Source organism: Physcomitrium patens, chromosome 10 (genome assembly GCF_059467195.1).
Source record: "Physcomitrium patens ecotype Gransden chromosome 10, ASM5946719v1, whole genome shotgun sequence".
Taxonomy (NCBI): Eukaryota; Viridiplantae; Streptophyta; class Bryopsida; order Funariales; family Funariaceae; genus Physcomitrium; species Physcomitrium patens.
The window spans coordinates 14,643,374-14,664,969 of NC_143419.1; the positions used below are offsets into that span (position 1 = coordinate 14,643,374).

General features: G+C 38.9%; 1 protein-coding gene across 3 annotated transcripts; it reads left to right on the top strand.

Moving 5' to 3' along the window:
• The first annotated feature begins 1,474 nt into the window (after positions 1-1,474).
• LOC112287538 (callose synthase 9) lies at positions 1,475-21,438 on the top strand. 3 transcript variants are annotated; one of them, XM_024530599.3, is made up of 51 exons: positions 1,475-1,605; positions 2,288-2,577; positions 2,936-3,033; positions 3,194-3,357; positions 3,464-3,578; positions 3,886-3,996; positions 4,216-4,353; positions 4,665-4,757; positions 5,342-5,436; positions 5,802-5,913; positions 6,326-6,451; positions 6,825-6,901; positions 7,159-7,255; positions 7,669-7,827; positions 8,116-8,218; positions 8,444-8,567; positions 8,771-8,960; positions 9,183-9,235; positions 9,450-9,510; positions 9,664-9,745; positions 9,935-9,984; positions 10,190-10,276; positions 10,431-10,528; positions 10,661-10,691; positions 10,897-10,988; positions 11,350-11,452; positions 11,697-11,860; positions 12,238-12,358; positions 12,468-12,601; positions 13,185-13,272; positions 13,472-13,632; positions 13,840-13,949; positions 14,089-14,235; positions 14,718-14,786; positions 15,179-15,398; positions 15,665-15,779; positions 15,986-16,105; positions 16,286-16,404; positions 16,548-16,631; positions 16,980-17,092; positions 17,304-17,356; positions 17,465-17,641; positions 17,833-17,880; positions 18,138-18,293; positions 18,743-18,856; positions 19,087-19,175; positions 19,461-19,619; positions 19,758-19,980; positions 20,352-20,402; positions 20,615-20,797; positions 20,964-21,438. In XM_024530599.3, the coding sequence occupies exons 2-51, from the start codon at positions 2,343-2,345 to the stop codon at positions 21,198-21,200; spliced, it is 5,949 nt and encodes a 1,982-aa protein (XP_024386367.1). In that variant the 5' UTR covers positions 1,475-1,605; positions 2,288-2,342; the 3' UTR covers positions 21,201-21,438. The 3 variants fall into 3 exon arrangements, with proteins under 3 accessions (XP_024386367.1, XP_024386368.1, XP_073392822.1); XM_024530600.3 differs by having other exon boundaries at positions 15,182-15,398; XM_073536721.2 differs by having other exon boundaries at positions 7,675-7,827.
• Positions 21,439-21,596: the final 158 nt, after the last annotated feature.

Genomic DNA, 21,596 nt, shown 5'->3' on the forward strand with positions numbered 1-21,596 from the left:
AGGTCATGGATCGAACAGTTGGGGGACAGGGAGCAGGCCATTTCAGCTGACCAGCTTGGTGGAACAGACAAGTCACTAAACACAAACCATTAATTAATTTTATTTAACAGGCTTCCAAACTACACAATTTTCAGAAATAGACCTAGTATCAAAGTAGTATTTTCTCTTTTCAAAAAAATTAACTCAGATCATTAGACACTTATTTCGTTGTAACACTTTGTGTGGCAATATCACTAAATTATTTTAAGAGTTTGACAACTTCATCATCAATGTTGCACACATCACCAAACAACCACAACTAAATGCATAGCTTGATGAAATAAAGTAAATGTAAAAGTAATAAAATTAGTAACCTTGGTTGCACAGTGGAGTAATTGCATCATAACATTGTTATTTGATTTTTGCCTTTTTACTATTATGTTGTTGAGAAAAAAAAAATGGTCAAAATCGCCTTTTTATAATTGCATATTATATACACCTGTTATTATTAATGGATATTATTATTATTTTATGTATTTTATGTATTTTATTTAACAATACGTGTTTACTATAAAAAATTGTATTGCATTCTAATATAATTTTGATCGAAAGAAGGGTATTATTCAAACTGGTGCCGTAACAAATTCAAACAACTTGTTCATTTAATTCAATTCAGTATCAATAAAGTGTGTGTGTGTGTATAAAGTATGAATCGTAATGTATCTTAAAGTAACAGATTGAATGCATGTGTTTTGATGCTTCGTGTAAAGCTACTCAAAACATTTACATTTTGAATAGATATTAATGTCCATGCCTTATTTTAGAGAGTTAAGTGAAGAAACAATCTTTGAATAATTTCTGAAACCTAATGTATAATCAGGAACTAAACTTATTTAAGTAGCAACTTTTCAACACTAAAACGGGAAAAAAAGGAAAAAACCTTGTACATACATACACATGTGCGTGTGTGTAACAATAACAATAAAAAAACAGTGGTGAACACCTAAAGTTTTGTGACTTTCCATTGATATGGGGGAAAGACAAAAGTCTTTATAGATATTTTTCAGGGAGGTTTTAGTTATTGGATTTCGTATTACCGGTATAATTTTGTGAAGTGAATAAATGTGCCATAATTTAGTTACTCATACTTTCTTTACTGAACAGAGGCCGTGGCACTAAAGAGTAGAATGAAGGGACTGTAATTGATACAGATACAATACGATGCAAAATACACGGATTCAAAGCAATTCAAATGCCGGTTGAAGCGTGCACGGGAACGGGCCAGTTCAGGGGGCAAGCAGGCAGCACGCTGACACAGACCCTTCTCCGCCGAATGGGTCCCCCCATCCTTGCAGGGCCTGGGGAACAACCCCAGGGAACGGATGCGCACAAGGAGAACGACGTTTGAAATTGGGAACCGTTCCCAGAGCGTGGTAGCTCGCACAGAGGAACGAAAGGGACTGTGAGGACAAAAGCGGAGGCTTGTTTGTGTGTGCGAGGAGGGAGAAACACACTCTGCGACGAGGCGCATTCCTCTTTTTTCATGGTGATGCAATTCCCTCAAGCTCCCACATTGCCATCGCCGCTTCTGTCAATGCGCGCGGTGTGCTCGCCTCGGCCTCCCGTGTATGTCTCCCTACCCGCGCTTTCTCGCTCGTCTCATTTTGCCTCTCCGTCGTTCAGTCTTGCGCAGTTTTGTCATGTGTTGACTGGCTTTGGTTCCCCTTTTTCTCGGAACTGCTTCCGAATCATTCCTTTTTCTGTTGAGTTTTGGTTTTTTCTAGTGGAGGTGCCTGTGCTGGAATGGAGCTTTCAATTCCCCGCTAATCTCGCTCTAGATTATCTGCGGTTAGTTGTTTGTGTTCACCGCTGAATCGATCGATCAGTTTCTGTACTATGTGGTCATTGAATGGTTGAATCATATTGTTGCCTGATTAAATTCGTATTTTCGTGGTTCTACCAGAGAGAATTATTCTCATTTCATACACTTTCAGTAGTCAGAAAATCGATTTTCTTTCCAGTGCTTGTAATCTGTTACCCTCCGTCACCAGTATCCTCAACACGCTATCTAGAATATTTGGCAACGAATCAAAATAAATTCGCACCAGGTTTCTGATGAATGCCTATGTTTGTTTCGATGGTCGAATTAATTTTGAATGTGGTGGCAATATGCCGAGCAAAGTTCTTTGGAGTTCGTACCTTGGCGTTAATCGTATCGGATTTTCGCTTATGGCTTGTCCAGGTCGCTCTATGTGACCAGTTCGATGCTACTGTCATAGTCTTACTCAGATTCATGGTTCTCGTGCAGACATTAGCTGGATTCTGCACATGTCACGGAAAATTTGAAGTAAATAGCCTTCGCTATGTCGACGCGATCGCGAGAGCCCCAGCGGATCTCCAAAAGAATACTCAACCGATGGGAGACTCTAGTTTATAGGGCGAAGATGGAAGCGGATCGGAGAGCCGTACTGGTGCCTCAAGCGGGAGCGGCCTCTAATACTACTGTGCCTCAAAGCTTGCATCAGCAAGCGAATATCAGCTCCATTTTGCAGGCTGCTGATGAGCTTGCAAAGGATAATCGAGATGTTGGACGAATCTGTAGGTGCAAGTTCATACTGGTTGTTGTGATAAATGAAAGGAGGCTTTTAGAATCATCGAAGTTCAGTAAGATGTGGCAAATAAAATGTGATGATTAATTTGTCTTATTAATTCCGATTCGAGAGAGAGCGTACTAAATGAACCAAATTGAGGAACAAACACTGGCAAGAAGACTGCCCAATACAGCGTATGAAATTGATAGATTGTAGCTTGAATTCGTTTCGTAAGTAGAGTGGCACGCTGATTTTCGACCAACGCACCCTTTCACTTTCTGCCTGCGGTCGAATGAATGTTCTTCTTCACCCAATTAACCAAAAGCTAATGGTTTCTACGCGTTTAAAATTTGAAATTCGAGCAGTGTGCGAGTACGCGTACACGCTGGCACAAGATCTGGATCCGAATAGTGAAGGCAGAGGCGTTTTGCAATTCAAGACGGGTTTGTTGTCCGTCATTAAGGTGCTCTTTGACCTAAAACTTTAAGCTCATATTACCAGGGGATAGATACTCCATGATCACATCCTGTTTTCTCTCAATCCAACTTCATTCTTATAAGGTTCTGGTGCATCTAGGCTGATGAACATACTTCCTGGTTTTATGGAATATGTGTTCGCTGCAGCAAAAGCGCTCAAAAAAAGGAGTAGAGAGGATTGATCGAAGCCATGATGTCTCCATATTACAAGATTTCTACAGGAGATACAGAGAGAGGAATCATCTTGACCAACTAGAGGACGAGGACAGGAGGTTTAAGCAAAGTGATTCCTATGACGAGGACTCAACAACGTGCGTGTCCTGTATGAAAATTTATACCACCGGTTAGTCAGTGTGTATTTGTATCTATTACATTGAGATGTACTTAATGGTTGTTGATTTGTATTTTGTTGTGCAGAACTGAGCAACGGGGTGAGGTTATAAGGAAAGTATATCTTACGGCTAGAATTCTCAACGAAGTCATTGATGCCCTTATGAAGCATGATGATAGAGTCGAAAATTTTAATCCAGAGGTAAGTTCTTGCGAAGCGTCTGTGGGTTTTATGAAAAAGAAAATGCATTTGCCAATCTGGTTACCTAAAAATAAGCATATGCTTCATAAATGGATGATCGTAAACTCAATGCGGAGGTTTACTCGTTGTTAACTTTTATTGGGACTGGGGTAGTTAGCCCCACATCGGTTCGTAAATTTAGAGTATATTTTTGACGTTGTGGTAGAATTGTTACTTATACGGGGAAAACCTTGTTAATTGTGATTATGATGACCTTCATGATCTAATGATGTTTCTGCATGTGTCCAACACCCGAGACTTTTATCAGTTGAAAAGGATAATGGAAGAAGATGCACAGAAGGTTAAAGGTTTCAAGGCCTACAACATCTTACCACTTGAGACCCCTGGCGTTGCCAATGTCTTCCATAATTTTCCAGAGGTAGAGAAATGATTCAATATTGTATATTATTGAATCTTTTTCGATAATGTTTCTCTTTTTATTTCAATTCACCCTTGTTGATTGTCCACTACATTGGCTTAGCACTCCACGTTTTGTTTACGTTTTACTACGATTTGTGTTGTCAAATTATTTCGAATCTTCAATTTAGGGTGCTGTAGTAGCTGCTTGTCGTTTTAACGAAGTTTTCTTTGAGCATAGATGGTTGGGGCTAAGAGAGCACTTGAGTACAACAGTTCGACGTCAGAGTTGCCTTCTTTTCCGGAGGAAAATTTTGAGAGGCCATCGGACAGGGCACTAGACATCTTCGATTTTTTACAGTATGCGTTTGGCTTCCAGGTTTATATCTTAAGACGCTGTGAACCTGTCATGTTATATATGATTTCGAAATCATACTTTTTATCTTTTGAAACGGTGCGAATGTGATTTAGACGCTTCAGAATCGGAGGAATCGAATGAATTCGTAAGATTGTGTCGGTCCAGGCAGCATTAATGTTGCTTCTTGCAATCGTGTGCTTGTATTTTTATATTTTGTTTTTGTTTTTGTTTGTTTACTTATTTGTCTTGTTTTGTTTTTGTTAAATTTCATTTTCGTCTTTTTCATTTTCACCTTTAAATGCCAAGGAGGTGTGGGTTGACGGTGGTTGCAGACAGACAACGCAGCAAATCAAAGAGAGCACTTGATTTTGTTGTTGTCCAACTCACAATCGCGGTTGGGTGTGCTGGTTGATATGGAAGCCAAGGTGGGTTAAAATGGTTGTCTATCAGTTCTGTTTTCCCGAGATGTGCCATTAAACGTTCAGTAATGGAAAACCTCACATTTGAATGTTGAGTTCTTAGACATAAAAAGGCTACAACAATGCCAACTTTAAAGTACTGTAAAGACCATATAGTTCAGGTGATTATTACAATTTTACTTAACGTCTGTGATCTGGAAAGCGAGAAAACTGACATCAGCCAGATAGGTTATGAACACTATTTGTCGTATCGTTGAAACACTTATATTTTAAATTCTGTTCTGATTCTCGGACCCTAGATCTTTTAAGGACCCTGATGTAAGAGGACTTCGGTGTCTATGAACTCGTTGATTTGCGCGAGTCATTGAATGGTCTCGGTATCTCGATACCAGCAAGGCCTATGATTGAGTTCTTCGTTCTAGTGTGCGTGCATCAAAGGTATGAACGAAAGTTTGTGGGGGTTTCTTGTTAGATAATACTGTAGTATTTTGCCATGTAGATGTCATTTTAGCATTTGTCATCAGCAGCACCTGAGCTTGCATACTAAATCGGAATTGAGGTTATTGTTTATTGTTGTATTTGTTTGGTAGCTGGATGATGGAGCCATAAATCACGTACATCTCAGCATGATGAGCAATTATGAGCGGTGGTGCAAGTTTATAAAAAAAGAGTCCATGGCAATGCGGTATAGTCCCTGCACTCTATCAAAGTATACCCGTTCTTGAATAATGCATTTCCTCTGTTCAATTCAAGGCCTAGGACAATATGATACCAGCCAAATGTCTGCTTCTTGCATATTTAGACTTTGTTCGTTTTTATCTCCACTGTTGCCCTCGAATGATTTGATAATCTTGGTTTAATGACTCTATATTTTATGTTCTCATTGCTCTTCAATTATTTTTAGAGTTCGAGTCATAAAACTCTTCCATGGTCTATATTGCAAATGGTTTGTATTGGTTGTTATTATGTTCTACAATCAATTAGATCTAAGTTGATCGTGATATGTAATAATGAATTTGAATTGTAACGTATTCCACATGTGTTATGCAGTGCCTACTCGATGCAATTAAGGTTATTCCTGACTGCTCTTTATTTACTTATCTGGGGAGAAGCTGCTAACTTACGGTTCTTACCAGAGTGTCTGTGTTACATCTTCCATCATGTAAGAAGCGTCTTACCTGACAATGTGGTTTTAGTTTTTAGTTTTTAGTTTTTTCTTTTTCTTGTTTCTTTTTTTGTTCTAGCGCAGTTTCAATCTCATCTATCCTTGTTCTTCAAGTAAACATTGCATAGAATTAAAAGATGCCAAAAGATTTTGACTTGTGGAGGAATCCATGTTCATTTGCATGTTGGACGCATTTCAGCTCGTTGATAGCTGCCATATTTGATTGAGTATTGTTAGCGTGGAGAGAGCTACTTATCGACAAACATGAATTTGAATTGGCGTATCTGCCACCCATTCATTTTAACAAAAGAACGTTTCGTCGATGTGTAACCATTGTTAGTCCAGATATACTGGTTTAAATGAATAGACAATCTTGGACCTAAATTTGATACCTATGACTTGTGTACAGATGGCTGACGAAATGTACGACCTGCTCGATGAGCCTGTAGTGAAGAGATCACGAACATTCATTCCTGGTTCATCTCACTCTTTCTTGGACAAGATCATCAAGCCTGTATATGATATTGTAGCTGCGGTAAGATTTTGAAACACTGTTTGGGTACTATTTTTGCATATCTGTCAAGCATTACTTTGCTGCCGGGTTGCCTCTGCGGTTTCTAATCGTTGCTGGATTGTAGAATCTTTCTAAATGATGTAACTGTAATTATCAGGATAAACGCGCTCTGTTTATGTGCACTTCTGTCATTATTAAGTGATGAAATGAATTTGCATGGTGTTAGCTAGCTTTCTCTGCCCTTAATCTTAACGAATCGCGTCGTTGTAAAAGCCGAGATTTCACCTGTAATGAAGCAACTTTGGTAAGTTGTAATGGCATTCTGGGTTTTTAGTGAATCTTAATATATTCCGAAGTAATTTTTAGTAAAATTGTGGACTTTTACCGGCTTCAGGAGGCCAAAATATGTGCTGGTGGAAAAGCTCCGCATTCAGCCTGGAGAAACTATGACGACTTTAATGAGTTTTTCTGGTGAGTAAATTTTCCTTATCAAGGATCTTACTGATTGTCCGTCTCCTAAGCGTACGCTGTATTGTATATATCCGGAATCGTATTCCAACTCTACTGAAGTTCCACTCTGAAATACGTCAATTCATGTCAGAATATCAGCCGCTTGTGGAATTTTTAAATTGCTGGTTTGTAAATAGCCATCGTAAAATGTTTCTGAATTCACTTTTGTTTGGTTTGTACAAATATCAAAATCCTGCTCTTTTATGTTCTACGAACAGGGCGCCGTCCTGCTTTGAGCTGTCCTGGCCTTGGAGACTTGAGGCAGGTTTCTTTAAAAAGCCCAAGCAAATAATTTACTCAGAAGCCGACAGATACGTAAGTTCGTGCGCCATCGGGACTACCTTTGTAACAGTTTGTTTATGGTCTTTAATGCAACTGAGCTGGCATCGTTCATGTTCCATGCGCTATGTAAGGACGCTTTAGAAATGATGTCCTCAAGTCTTTGATTATGCTGACCGGTGTTAAAAAATGTTTGAAACTCTGAACATTAACTTGATGATGTTCATTACGAGTAAGAAGTTGCATATGGTTTTATTCATAAGCACAAGGTGGAGGAAGTGTCTTTGTGTCTTTATAAGCTTTTATGAGATTTATTGAAACATAAGTTTTTCTCTTTTCTTATCTTTCTTTGTTTCTCTCTTTATTTTTCGTTTTATTTCTTTTTGCTTTTGCTCTTTTGATTTTTCTTGTGCGAGTATGAAATATGGAACCTCATCATTCAAAGTCAGTTGCAGGAGCAAATACCGGACGAACCAGAAGAACCACTTATGTTGAGTGAACGGCGGGAAAAAAAAGCTTGGAAAACTCATTTTGTTGAACATCGAACTGGTTTTCATATTTACCATAGCTTTCATCGACTTTGGATCTTTCTTGTGTGCATGCTTCAGGTAAAGTCACTGTTCTTTAGGACCTTTCTTCCTTGATTAATAACTACATCTCAGCCTAATACCAGTTCCAACTTTTATCATTTGAGTGATCAATTGCTGTGCACCTTGTTAATTCGTGCAATTCCTTCAAAGTTAAAGTCAAAGTTAAAGTTACTGCATCGTGTTCGTTCGCTTGATGGCAGTGCAATATGTATTGTGCGCTGTCTCTGCCAAGTAGCTTTGAACCAATGTTCTACCCCACCGTAGATGGAGCTGTTTGCGCTGATGTCCTGTGTTCTTGTAATGTAGGGACTGGGTATCGTTGCTTTTTGTGACCGGAGATTCACTGTTCGGACTCTGAAGTTAGTGATGAGTGTTGGCCCTACTTTCGTACTTATGAAGCTCTTACAATGTAAGTTTCATTCTTTACAATGTATCAGAAGTACATGGTTATGTGAATCAAGGTAGTTTACAGCTTAGAAATAGTAGATTCGTTAAAATGAATAGCCATATCTCAGCGAGATACTTTGGGTGACCCTTATTCTTAAGTTTTCAATGTTTGGTTGGTTAACTATTCTTGAAGCAAAATTGCTACTTTTCCTAGAGTCGAATACACTGATTTTGGTTTCGTGTACAGCTCTGATGGATGTTACTTTGATGATTGGAGCTTATCGAAGCACTCGAGCGGGAAATATCTCGAGGATGTTGATTCGTTTCTTGTGGTTCACTGTCCTCTCAGGGATCGTAGTCCTGCTATACGTGTGAGTCTCCTGCACATATTTTGGAAGTGAGTTGTAGATTTGAATTCAGAATATTTATTTTTCATAGCATTATACAGTTACTGCGTGATTGTGGCGCTTTTTAGTACTTTATGGCTTATTCAGCATTACGGTATGGTATAGGCATAGATGAAGCCCCTCGTAGAAAATATGATTGTAACCGTAGATGCTTTTCCTGGTTGCAGGAAGACAATTGAGGAAGAGAACAGTGGAACAGGACGTGACACCTGGTTCAAGGCCTTTTATTTAGTGATGGGCATTTGTGGTGGACTTCAGTTCATATTCGCTTTGCTACTACGTGTTCCCTGGTTTCGAATGCAAGCAGAGAAGTGTTCAAATTTTTATGTTGTCCAGTTTATTGGATGGGTACATCAGGTACTTCTGGATTTTTAGTTGTACATTTTATAGGATATGCACATCGAGTTTTTAATGCAGTAGTCTCCGTTGATAGAAGATCCACCAAGTTTCTGTGGTAAATCTCTGCTTTTACATGCAAAGTCGTCATGATTTCATTGATAGAAATTAGCGTCGTTAATTTAATTTTTTTCTGTAATTTCTTTTACGTAGTTTTTTTTGTTGTGGATACGCTATGTTCAGGAGAGGTACTACGTGGGACGTAATATGTACGAGAGAACTCGTGATTACTTCACGTAAGCTTTGCTGGTATTGCAATGTCGTGAATTTAGATTGTTACTTCTAAATTGAAACTAACTAATTTATAAACATTTCTTTCACAAATTATCAATTCAAATCGATTCTATGATACTGCATACAAGTGGTTATTTGATATACACTGGTAAGTGAAAGTTGCGCTTCACAGCTAGCCAAACCTTGAATCGCTGGTTCCATCGCCGGTTTCTGCAGTTACACTTTTTTCTGGTTTATTGTTGGAACTTGCAAGTTCGCCTTCAGCTACTTCTTACAGGTGTACTCATCTGACATATCATATTTCATTTATTTTCTTGGAAGAATTTTTTACGATTATTTTTACTGATGCTACTTTACAATTTCATTAGTATCTTGGATTTCAAACAAACTTGTTAGTATGTTCCTTACGTTTGTGGTTTGAAGAGTTCAGATTCAACCTATGGTAGGCCCGACAAGAACTGTTATCAGTATTAAAAACTTCAACTATCGATGGAGAGACCTCATTTCACAAAGTACTATCCTTTCAGCCTTGTATGTGCGGTTATGAGGAGTAATGTTATTTTTGATGAAGCCCCCCTCTAGAATCTGATCATCTAATTATGGTGATAAACTGCGATTCTTGTGTCACTTGTCAAATTGAAAAGAGTCTGATTTCAAGCGGTACAAAGATAGATAATATTATTCGTGTTGTATCTTTATAGGTAATTATAATGCCCTTACGTTGGTGGCCATGTGGGCTCCTGTTGTTATGGTATCGAGTCTCACCCGCAATCTTTTTGTACTTTTGTGAACCAGCCCTTTGTCTTTTTACTGCAGACGTTGAACCGTACATCACATCAGGACTTTTTTCCCCTCTATATTTAGTCATTCTATCTCAACGAATCCTTCTCATATACATTTGAGCTTCACTTGAAGCACCAATCAAGCAAGTTGTTGATGAAAATGTTTGGTTTCAGATTTACTTCCTGGATACACAAGTATGGTATATAGTAATCTCTGCTTTAGTTGGAGGATTAGATGGTGCCAGGATGCATCTTGGAGAGGTTTCTTCCAACTTGAACTCTTATTTCAGTGTGCACTTTGTGTTATTAAGAAGTTGACAAGATTGTCTTTCGTTTCTTCACTAGCTTAATGCACTTGCTCTTTAGTCTTCGATTGTGGTTTCTTTCGGTTTTTGATTGTTTATACACATGGCAGATTCGGTCTCTTGATATGTTGCGGTCACGTTTTTCTTCTTTACCGGGAGCATTTGTCAACAATCTATTTCCCTCCAGAAGTGGTGCCCAGTCGCAAATGTAAACACAATCGTACTTTTTTTTTTTTCCCCTCTTCTATTCCCACTTTGATTAACGACTCTTTTCACTCACAAATTTTATTTCTCGATGCTAGTGATTTGATCTCTCTTATCCTGTTTTTGCTCTTTGCAGGGACGTGAATGTGCCTCTAAGTTCAGTCAAGGTGCCATGGCCAACTTCTCTACCACGTAACTAGGCGGCTTGCATATTTTTTACATGATGCAATCTTGTGGAATAGTTCTCGTGATAATCTAACTTATTATCTTTGCTAATATTTTAATTGTGGTTCTCTCTCCAATGGTTACAGTTTAGTCGGATGTTACATCGCGTAGTTTTACTGAACGTGTTACTTGTCTGTGGACCTTCAGCCTGGGAATCCAAAAGTTGATGCCATTCGATTTGCTCCACTCTGGAATGAAGTCATTTCCTCCCTGCGCGAGGAAGACCTCATCAACAACCGGTAAGGACCTTAGGTCTTCTGCCATTAGCACTGTCATAATATCTGCCCACCGTCTTAGCTACCACCTATTCATAATTTTTCTACGTGTTGATCGAATGCGTAAAATTCTTTGCTTAGCTCCGCAAGTTGAGAAATTACAATATCACTGACAGCTACGAGTTCTGTTTCAAATATTGACCTGTTGTTTTCTGTAGATTTCTGGGCATTGTTACTGCTCTTGGAGTTGTTGTATGGTATTGACATATATTCCATGGGAAGAAAATATCTAATGATTTTATGTTCTGTTTATTTCTCTTTGTTCTAAGAGTTGATTTGTTGTGCATCCTCTTTATGATGTTTCTGCGGGATCGTTTTCTTCTAGCGAAAAAGATTGGTTAATGATGCCTGACAACAAAATCACTTCTACTTCGTTGGGGCAACAGACGACGTTAGTTCAGTGGCCATTATTCCTACTTGCCAATAAGGTTAGTGTTTATACATTACCTCGGCTTAGTTTCATAACCGCAACCTGGAAGATTTGATGTTATTCAAACACGATTGACCATTCACATAAGTGCACTTTATGATAGCCATCAACTGCTAAGAGAGTTTAAACGCTCAATAAAGCATGCGGACTCTGCCTCCTTGAAGTTAAAGTAAATTCTGTTTTACTTCGCCATAGCATTTGAGGAGTAATGCTTTAATCTCATCGTTTTACTGGATTCGCAGGTATATGATGCATTGGACATCGTACATGACAACAGGCAGGCTTTCCAAGATGAGCTTTGGGATAAAATCAAGCGCGATCCGTATTTGGAATTTTCTGTTCGAGAGGCATATGAGTCTTCACAAACTGTCTTGTGGGACCTATTAAATGAAGATGGCCGTGGGTGGTAGGATTTGTCTTGTACTTACATGGGTTACCATTTTATACTATTTACGAAGTCTTGGTTTGAAAACTTAATTGTGGTGACGTTTTTGAACTGAACCAGTCGTTTACATAAGACTGCAGACAACCTTCCGTTTGAATGTGAAGAGAGGATAGACTAATTACAGTGTTTTGTGGCGTTCTACGGAACTCTAAATCAAATTTGAGCTTCTTGTGGACTTATATTGGGCAATTCCTTGCTTCCTGGGTGGCTTTCTTACGAAACGTTACATGGAAAGGACATGAAAGACTCATGATTGTATTATGAATTTTATGTTAACGTTTTGGAATGTGGAGCTTGTTTAATCTACCACCTTACAAATGTTACGTTGGCTTGAATAGGGTCAGAAACATATATCAAGACATTGATAATGCTATTGAAGCATCTTGTTTGCTGAGTAAGTTCAATTTTGGGGAGCTTGGCAATCTCCTGATCAGGATGGCAAAGTTGACAAATATTCTGGTATATTTTCTAAAATCCTCAAGAGTAAATGAAATAACCCTTGGCACATTGTTTGGAAGTTGGGTGTTGATTGTTCTCTTCTTTGAATCTCCAAATTGCGATGGTGCAGGTCACGGAGACAAAAGTAGATGATGAGAATGGGAAGCAGGAAGAAGAATCGAAGTTGCATTACAGTGCAGCTCGGGCATTAGTAGACTTGTATGAGGACGTAATGCGAGATTTTGTTGTGGACCCAGGACTAAGGTTTGTTGTTTGGGATTCTTGATTTATCTTAGCTTATAATTGTCTTTTCCATCACTCTCGTTTCTAATTCTAGAAAGGGGCGAACTTTCAAGTTCTGTCTTGCAAGTTGAATGCTATGTTATAAAATAATGAGTTTCACATTTCACCATATTCTGGTCTGGTGGGATATAAAAAAAATATCCTTTTCACCTCTGCTGCGTCTTGATTTATCTTCACCTGTACCTTATAACCTAGCATTCAATAGAGATATCGTAGATTTGAAGTATTGGACGGTTGTATTTTGGGTTGTTGTATCTTTCAGATGTTACACCGGTTCGGGCTGCAGTAATTTCTGATATGTTTTGGACAATTCTATGATATTTTGAGCTTGTGAGGACGATATCCGAATGGTCTTTCCATTTGTCATCCTCACTAATATCTTTGTGTAAATTGGCTTGACTAATAAATTCTATTTGACCATCTCCGACTTTTTTGGGGTTGTCAAGCTTTTTGATTCATTTGATTATGAATTAACCTAATTTTCTTTGTTTAGGTGTAAAGCAAGTGTACGAACTTATATTTCTCCCTGTATGATATTCTCCAGGACCATATATGAAGCTGATACCACTTTGCAAAACTCGAAATTGAATGGCGTTCTGTTCAATAAATTGAACTGGCCCACAGGCCCAGCTGTAAGTACTTTCTATTGTGAATATTACTTTTTCGTTTTACCCTCTCTGGATTCTTTATTTTTGTACATCTAACAGTTGTGACAGCTCCTGCCATTTGATAAGGTTCTTCACAGAACTTGGAAGCCCCTCACTGGATTCATTCAGTTTTTCTGTATATTGGTTTTTAAGGTAACGTGTCTTTCAATCGTGTCTTGTTCAGAAAGAACGAGTGAGACGACTGCATTATATTTTATCTATCAAGGATTCGGCTTTGAATGTTCCAGTAAATTTAGAAGCTCGTCGACGGTTGCAGTTCTTCAGCAACTCCCTGTTTATGTCAATGCCTCAGTCACCGCTCGTTCGTAAAATGATTTCCTTCAGGCCCGTTCTGTCCCCATCTCTAGTCAATTTTAAATGTCGATCTGCTCTGTTGTAAGATATTACTGCTGTAAAGTCTTTGTTTGCTGTTGCTATGTGGTGTAAAATATTGTTTTTTATTCTGAATTTCTTTCTTATCATGTCTTTTCTGATTTTGAAACTCAGCCGCATACTGAAGGCAACTCCTGGTCTGTTGATTTTGTTTTTTAGTGTGTTTACGCCATATTTCGAAGAAGATGTAATGTACTCTAAGGCTCAACTTGAAAATGCAAATGTTGATGGCATCACCATACTATACTACCTGCAAACTATTGTTCCAGGTTTGTGGAGTCATCTCAAATATTTCAATGTGGAAGCATCTATTTGAATTGATAGTAACTACTTAGGGGGCAAGGAGACCAACGTTATCTTTCCCCTTTATCAAATTCCCTTTTAACAAGATAAGCCATGCAAATGCAGACGAGTGGATAAACTTCCTTGAGAGGATATTTCCTAATGTGGAATACAATCAGCTGAATACACTAAGCGATGCGGATATCATTGGCGATAAAATTCTAGAACTACGCCTGTGGGCTTCATATCGAGGGCAGACCCTTGCACGAACAGGTGTGACGTTGCCTCTTTGCTTGGTTTTGAGATATGAACGTTCTGGATCGGCGCTACGTTTAGGATTCTTTCTGGCTTCAGATTTTCTCTATTGTTGTCTGTTTGTTCATTTATAGTGTTGTGTTGATCATTTGTGATTGTGATAGAGATATTATCATATTTAAATTGCAGTACTCTTTGATCTTTAGTAAATCTTGTAGTCAGAGCCGAAATTAAGACTAGAGATCTCTTCATCTCGACTTATGATCTGTGCTGTGTTGATTTACATGTGTACTGTCACATTTCTTGTTTTTGAGTTAATGGCACTGTTCATGTTGATTGCCTCGTTTTCTGTTAGCCAAGTATCTGATCATTAAGCATCGTAGTAATCTTATTTTAGGTGCTTGAACTGGTACGCTTGTCTGTTATACATATGTTCATCGTTTTTGGTAAGTGCTAATAATTATGGATACAATTCTTAGTATTATAGAATTTTTTTGCAGTTCGTGGAATGATGTACTATAAAAGGGCTCTTTTACTGCAAGCACAACAAGAAGGAGCTTCTATGACAGGTGGTTATTTTTTACCGATTTGTAGGCATAACATAAGAGCTTGTTCGTTTTGTCCTCATAAGGAGATGAAAATATTCTTCATGTCGATCTGATCATCACATCAAGTTCAGTACTTGAAGCCTAATGTAGTATCACTACCGCACAAACATGGAATTCCTTTAATTCATCATTATGACACAAAAACTACACACGAAGTCCTGCACCATTTTTGTGTGAAATGCATTAGGAGGATAGTTTCTGATCTGTAATGGTCAACTGAAACTACTCGTGGAAGGTAACCAGCTAGTCTTTCTTCAATATTCTTACTTTCCCCAATAATACTGTTTGTACTACTTCAACGTCCTTTATCATGCAGCAGAGATATCTGACAAGCACATCTTTATTTTTGGTAGAAGACGAAGAGGAAGGACATATTGTCCAAGGTAATGAGCTTGCAACAATCGGTGTGGAAACACCTCGTACGCCAAGAGGATCTCTTGTGCGAAATGCAAGAGCTCAGGCGGAGCTTAAGTTTAGCTATGTTGTTACTGCTCAACTTTATGGGAAACTGAAGAACAGCGTCATCAGTGCACAGCAGGAAAAAGCTGCAGATATATTGTATCTTATGCAGAAGTGCGTTTTCTTCTCGTTCTGTACACTACTCGTTGTTTGTTAAAATTTTCTCGCAAGTATTATATGGTGTATTCAAAGGATGATATATGTAGTATATGGACTGCTAGTCGAGGTTTTATCATTGTTGTTTGGTGCACTCTGTACAATCCGATGCCTGCTGTTAATGGTATTCGGTATTTATATGGTAAGATGTTATCAGCTATTAAATGGAAGGAAAATCATTTTTTTCCCGTCTTTTGTGACTGATATCTTATCTTGAATGACAGAAATGATTCTTTAAGGATTGCATACATCCATGAAACGAAGGAGATTGTTGACGGACACCTGGTCACTGAATACCACTCGAAGCTTGTTAAAGCAGATCCTAGTGGAAGGGATGAGGTAATCGTCAGGTTACATTTTCTCTAGATTTCTTACCTTCGGAGGTTTCTTGCACCCTAACAGTGGTAGTCTTTGTGTTAACTATGAGGTTGAGCTCCTTTTTATTGCAGACATAGTAAGATCTCTAGTGGACATTACTAAGTTCTGTGTAGGACGCTATCCGCCATTCTATTATTTGTCGCTTATTTGAGTTATATCATGTGTAGGAAATATATTCAATCAAACTCCCTGGAGAAGTCAATCTGGGAGAAGGAAAACCAGAGAATCAGAACCATGCGATTGTGTTCACACGAGGGGAGGCCCTTCAGACCATTGACATGAATCAGGTTGACTTAATTTGTATTTCTATTGTACTGGTCACATATGAAAATGGGAATCAATTCAATCCAAGTTGTCATATCATGATCCCTCTACTTCGGAGCAAGTAGTTCCTTTCCAAACAAATCTAACGTTCATAGTATCATGTCAACCATATCTGTCTGACAGTTACTCCTTTTGTGTTTAAGGAGCATTACCTAGAGGAAACTCTTAAGATGCGAAATCTTCTGGAAGAATTTGATTCAAAAAAACATGGACTTCGTCGCCCTACCATTCTTGGAGTTCGTGAGCATGTATTCACGGGCAGGTATTACTACGGTCAATCTAGGCTGTATTCAAAAGGACTAATCAACATTTATCTTTAAGCGCTTTTGCAATTCTGTCTCAAATGTGAAGTGAATCCTAAGAGGCATCATATGTCACCTCTCTGATTTAGCTTCCTGTTCGCAGTGTTTCGTCACTGGCATGGTTTATGTCCCTGCAGGAGCGGAGCTTTGTCACACTTGGGCAACGAGTCTTGGCAAAGCCACTGAAGTGAGTGTTCTGGCAGATTCTGTGTTTGCTTCCTGCATTTTCACGAGTCTGTATGTTACTTCTATAAATTTGATGCAATTATTAGGATGAACGTGTAGGGTTCACGATCAAGATTGTCAATGCATTTGAAAGCCCTTTCGATTGCAATTAAGATACAATATAATGATGATTAGAATCAGAGACTTGATTTCTATTTTGCAGGCACGTGTGTTAAAGGGTTAACATAGCTGTTCAGGTGCTTCTATGATAATTATATGTGCTGTAAATCGTTAGTTCTAATCTAGTATGACTTTGCCTTAGGTGCCAAGGTTTCGATGACTTCGTATGGTTGCTACATATGATGTGCAGGGTGAGGATGCATTATGGTCATCCCGATGTTTTTGATCGTATATTCCATATAACAAGGGGAGGTATCAGCAAACCTTCAAAACAAATTAATCTCAGTGAAGATATTTTCGCAGGTTCAGTTTCTTCCAGCCTATGCTTTTTCATCATATTATTACTTTTCGCGTATTTTTCGTTATTTCGTCTTAAACCTTTTTCGGGTTTTTAGTTCTGTCATTTGGAGTTGTTGGCATCATGTTTAAAAATTTGGCAACTTGCTGCTGCTTGTTAAGAGAAAGGGAGTACCAATGTTCTTTAAGCTTATTCCCTTTTCTAATCCTTTTGCAGGTTTTAATTCAACATTACGACGAGGAAATATTACTCACCATGAATATATTCAGGTTAGTTGCGTTGATGTCTTTATACCGGTATTTCTCTCTTACTCTTGGTTAAATATGTACCTTAATTATTATCTGCTATTTAATTTTGTACGCATTTGGGGATGTCAGTGCGGAAAGGGACGCGACGTGGGTTTAAACCAGATCGCGGCTTTTGAAGGCAAAGTTGCTTCTGGAAATGGAGAACAATCAATTAGTCGTGATATATATCGTTTGGGGCAGCTGTTTGACTTCTTCAGAATGTGCTCCTTCTTCTTTACTTCCGTTGGTTTTTACTTTACGACAATGGTGGGTGATCTAGAATCTTTTCTGCCTCGCTTATAATAATACGTTAACTTGTATTGTATAGACACTAGTTGCATGCTGTCCACGCCTCTTAGCGTATATTCGTGTTTACATGTGTGCAAACCATCTCCGACAGTTCGTTCAGGTTTCTGCTGCTTCTTGTTTTTATCCTAATGACACTTCGTGTCTGGCAGCTGACTGTCTTAACTGTCTACGTGTTTCTGTACGGCAAAGTATACCTGGTATGTGACAATCATTGGCAGTATTGCAGTATCTTATATAAATTCCTATATTTTTAATTGGATGTTGCTATTTTTTCTACGTTGCGAAGTTGCCACTGGCAATCCTGAGCGAATTGGGTGCAACTCTATATTTAAAGCAACTCTCTCGACTGTTCTGTTCCATTTGTAGATCGAATATATGATTGTTCAGGTCATTGACTTTAAGACATCTGGGCTGCTCAATTTATAATCAAATTGTGATGTTTGTATAACTGCAGGCACTCTCGGGTGTTGATGAGTCCCTCAGAGCGAACGGCTTATTGGAAAACACAGCATTGCAATCAGCTCTGAACACTCAGTTTCTTCTTCAAATTGGTATATTCACAGCTGTGCCTATCATAGTCAACTTTATTCTAGAACAAGGAATCCTGCAGGTACGGGGCCTCGTCAAATTCTTCTTTGAAAGTTGCTTGCTTTTCCTCGTATGTTGGGATTTTTAATATTACGTAGCGCACGGGTGTTCAGTGTCGTGTGGTGAAATGTTATATTTTTTATAATTTTTTCATACTATGGTCGCTACTATATTTTAACTTTTGAACTGATGTGTTTAGTTAAGTACTAAGCCACTGAATACATACAGATTTGTTCTCGCCTCTGGACAATGCAGCACGTACTTAGCAATGTGTTTGTTGTACCTTATCAATCCTCTACGTTGCAATTCTTGGGAGAAGTTTTTTCTTTCATGCTTCATTGTCATCTGTACGTTCCCTTATTTATGGAATTGGTATCATCGCCTTCAAACGATGATGGCCTTTCCCAGACACACTTTGATCTATGTGTCTGTAGTTCTAATATGAGAATAGTAATGGCTTGCATGCTGCAGGCGGTGATCAGCTTCCTCACCATGCAGTTTCAATTGAGTTCCGTATTCTTTACATTTTCACTTGGAACTCGGACACACTACTTTGGCCGTACGCTGCTTCATGGAGGCGCGAAGGTATGGAGTCCCAAGCTTTTTGAAACATGTCTGATGTTGATTTTTGACTGAGACTTTTGTTCCTGATCTTGGTTTCTGATCTTGCTCTGCACCAAGATTGTATTGACCGAGACATGCTAGTGGTTTAGACCGCCGCGCAAAGCTATACGACTTGGATCTTCCAGCTTGTTTGCAACCGTCAAGACATAATCTATTGTGGATTTCTTATTCTGTGGTGGGTTCTCTTGCAGTACAAATCAACTGGAAGAGGCTTTGTCGTTGAGCATATCCCGTTTGCCGAGAACTACCGTACATACGCACGGAGTCATTTTGTAAAAGGGTACGTTTTTCCTCTTCCTCTCACCCTTCAATTGTAAAATATTTAGTGGTGTGCCCTACATTCTCAATTTCGCTGTTTCATTTGTAGTCCCCTGGATTTCTGTTGAGAAATATGAAGTTATTGTGCCTTGAGTTGGAGATATACTTACATGATCCCTATACTTCATCCATTCTTCTATTCTTGATTACCTATAAGCCAAAACTACATCGTTTCTGAAACATATTAACCGGGCTTTTTGGAACATGACCGTAGTTTAAATTCTTAACATTTGTTACTTTCTTGCAGAATGGAGATTACAATGCTGTTGATTGTGTACCTTGTCTATGGAGCTCACGACCGGAATACTGCCAGCTACATTCTCAGCACGTTTAGTAGTTGGTTTCTAGCTCTCTCATGGTTATATGCTCCATTCATCTTCAATCCTTCAGGGTTTGAATGGCAGAAGTAAGATAACCATTCTTGAATATACATGGCAGTTGTCAATGTTGGCCTTATATTGAATATCATGGTTTTTGGCTGGACGTATTTCACAAGTCCCACAACTCAGGACACGATGTTCTAATTTTCACTTTTCAACTTTAGGACCGTGAAAGACTTTGAAGACTGGACAAACTGGTTATTTCACAAAGGAGGAATCGGAGATGAAGGCAAACAGAGTTGGATGGTCTGGTGGGACGAGGAGCAATCTCACATTCAAACACCCAGAGGACGATTTTGGGAGATCCTGTTAAGTTTGCGGTTTTTCATATTTCAGTATGGTGTTGTTTATGCCCTCAATGTTTCTGGCAGTAACAAATCTTTCTGGGTAAGTAATCATTTGTCTTTTAATGCATACTATTCTAGAATGTGGGTACTCGTGTTGCAGCAGATAGGGAGACGCCTCTATCAGGTGATAGATATATGCAGATTTTCCAGGCAGAAGGCAGTGTGGAAAGGTCACGCAAACATATATGCTTGTGTTCCCTCTAAGCCTTGACCCTTTGAACAAACGTCAAAAAAAATGCGTCCTTGTTTTTATGTATCGATGACATCAAACCACTTCCAAACTGTGTTCGTAGGGAGTAGCATATTTAAGTGAAGTTGATAGTGTTCAGGAAATTGACACGATGTGCAATAAGAACTGCACCCGTCCCGATCAGGAATCTTGTGCTAATTATTTTTTGTGTATTGACTCAGGTTTACGGATACTCCTGGGTGGTGATGCTTTGTGTATTTGTTTTATTTAAGGTGGGTGTCACTTTCTGATATAAGCTTAATTAGATTCTGTAGACGTTATCATCGTCATCGTCGAACTAAATACTACATTAGGTCCCACGTGTACAGGAACATTTTTGTGCATCCTGTGCTTTATTCCCTGCTTCGGCTACTTTTCTTTTTTGCTTTAGTAAGAAGTGTCAGTTGCCACATCAGAGACCTAATTCAAGGTCATTGACATGCAGATTTTCACTTTTAGCCAGAAGGCATCAGCAAACTTCCAGCTTATTGTAAGGCTATTTCAAGGCATTGTGTTCCTGGCTGTTGTTACCGGTGTTAGCGTGGCTGTTGCTCTAACACCGCTCACAGTTGGTGATGTGTTTGCAAGTCTATTAGCTCTCATTCCAACTGGCTGGGGGCTACTCTCTGTAAGTGACGATATCTTTGTAAATGCTCTAGATACTTGGAATATGATGACGTCGGAGACTCTACTCCACCGTCTTTTATACGATCTTCTTGAGTATAAAGATCTTATTGGAGAAGTCTCATTAACAATGTGAGCTTTTGACGTGGATCCTTATCGAATATGTGCAGATCGCCGTTGCAATGCGCCCTGTCATCAAGTGGTTTGGGCTTTGGAAATCAGTGCGCGGAATAGCTCGACTTTATGATGCAGCCATGGGAATGATATTGTTCATGCCTATTGCTTTCTTGTCTTGGTTTCCCTTCGTCTCAACTTTCCAAACACGGCTCGTCTTCAATCAAGCGTTTAGTCGGGGCCTTGAGATCAACATTTTGTTGGCTGGAAACAATCCTAATGCTGCTATTTAGCGGATATAATTTTTCCTTTGTTGTAGCGACTTGTAACCACTAAACTAGCCGAATTTTCATTTAGTTCTCAGCATTAAAACTTGCGTAGGCAGTACATTGTATTGATATGAATGTGGACACAGTTTTGATGTACGTATACACATTTTTTGGTGAAAGACGACTGAGTTGTCTTAACACACCACAACGGATGGATGTAATAGAATTCGCTCACGGCACAAGCTTTGGGTTAGACAGGCGACACGTGTTTTGCGTTGCTGCGTGATATAATGACGCAGATCGTATGTTTCAATGTCACGATGAATATCCGTCTCATTCACTTCATATTTCAAACTTCCCCACATATATTCCCGTGTTCCGATTTGCAGTACCCAATTTCTTCAATTATTCTAATGTCAC

Excerpts from the sequence above, each read along its gene's own strand:
- LOC112287538 (XM_024530599.3), top strand. The coding sequence starts at position 2,343 with ATGTCGACGCGATCGCGAGAGCCCCAGCGGATCTCCAAAAGAATACTC. Across the intron at positions 9,985-10,189 it reads TGTGGGCTCCTGTTGTTATG|ATTTACTTCCTGGATACACA; the intron begins GTATCGAGTCTC and ends GTTTGGTTTCAG. Across the intron at positions 17,642-17,832 it reads GTTTTTACTTTACGACAATG|CTGACTGTCTTAACTGTCTA; the intron begins GTGGGTGATCTA and ends CGTGTCTGGCAG.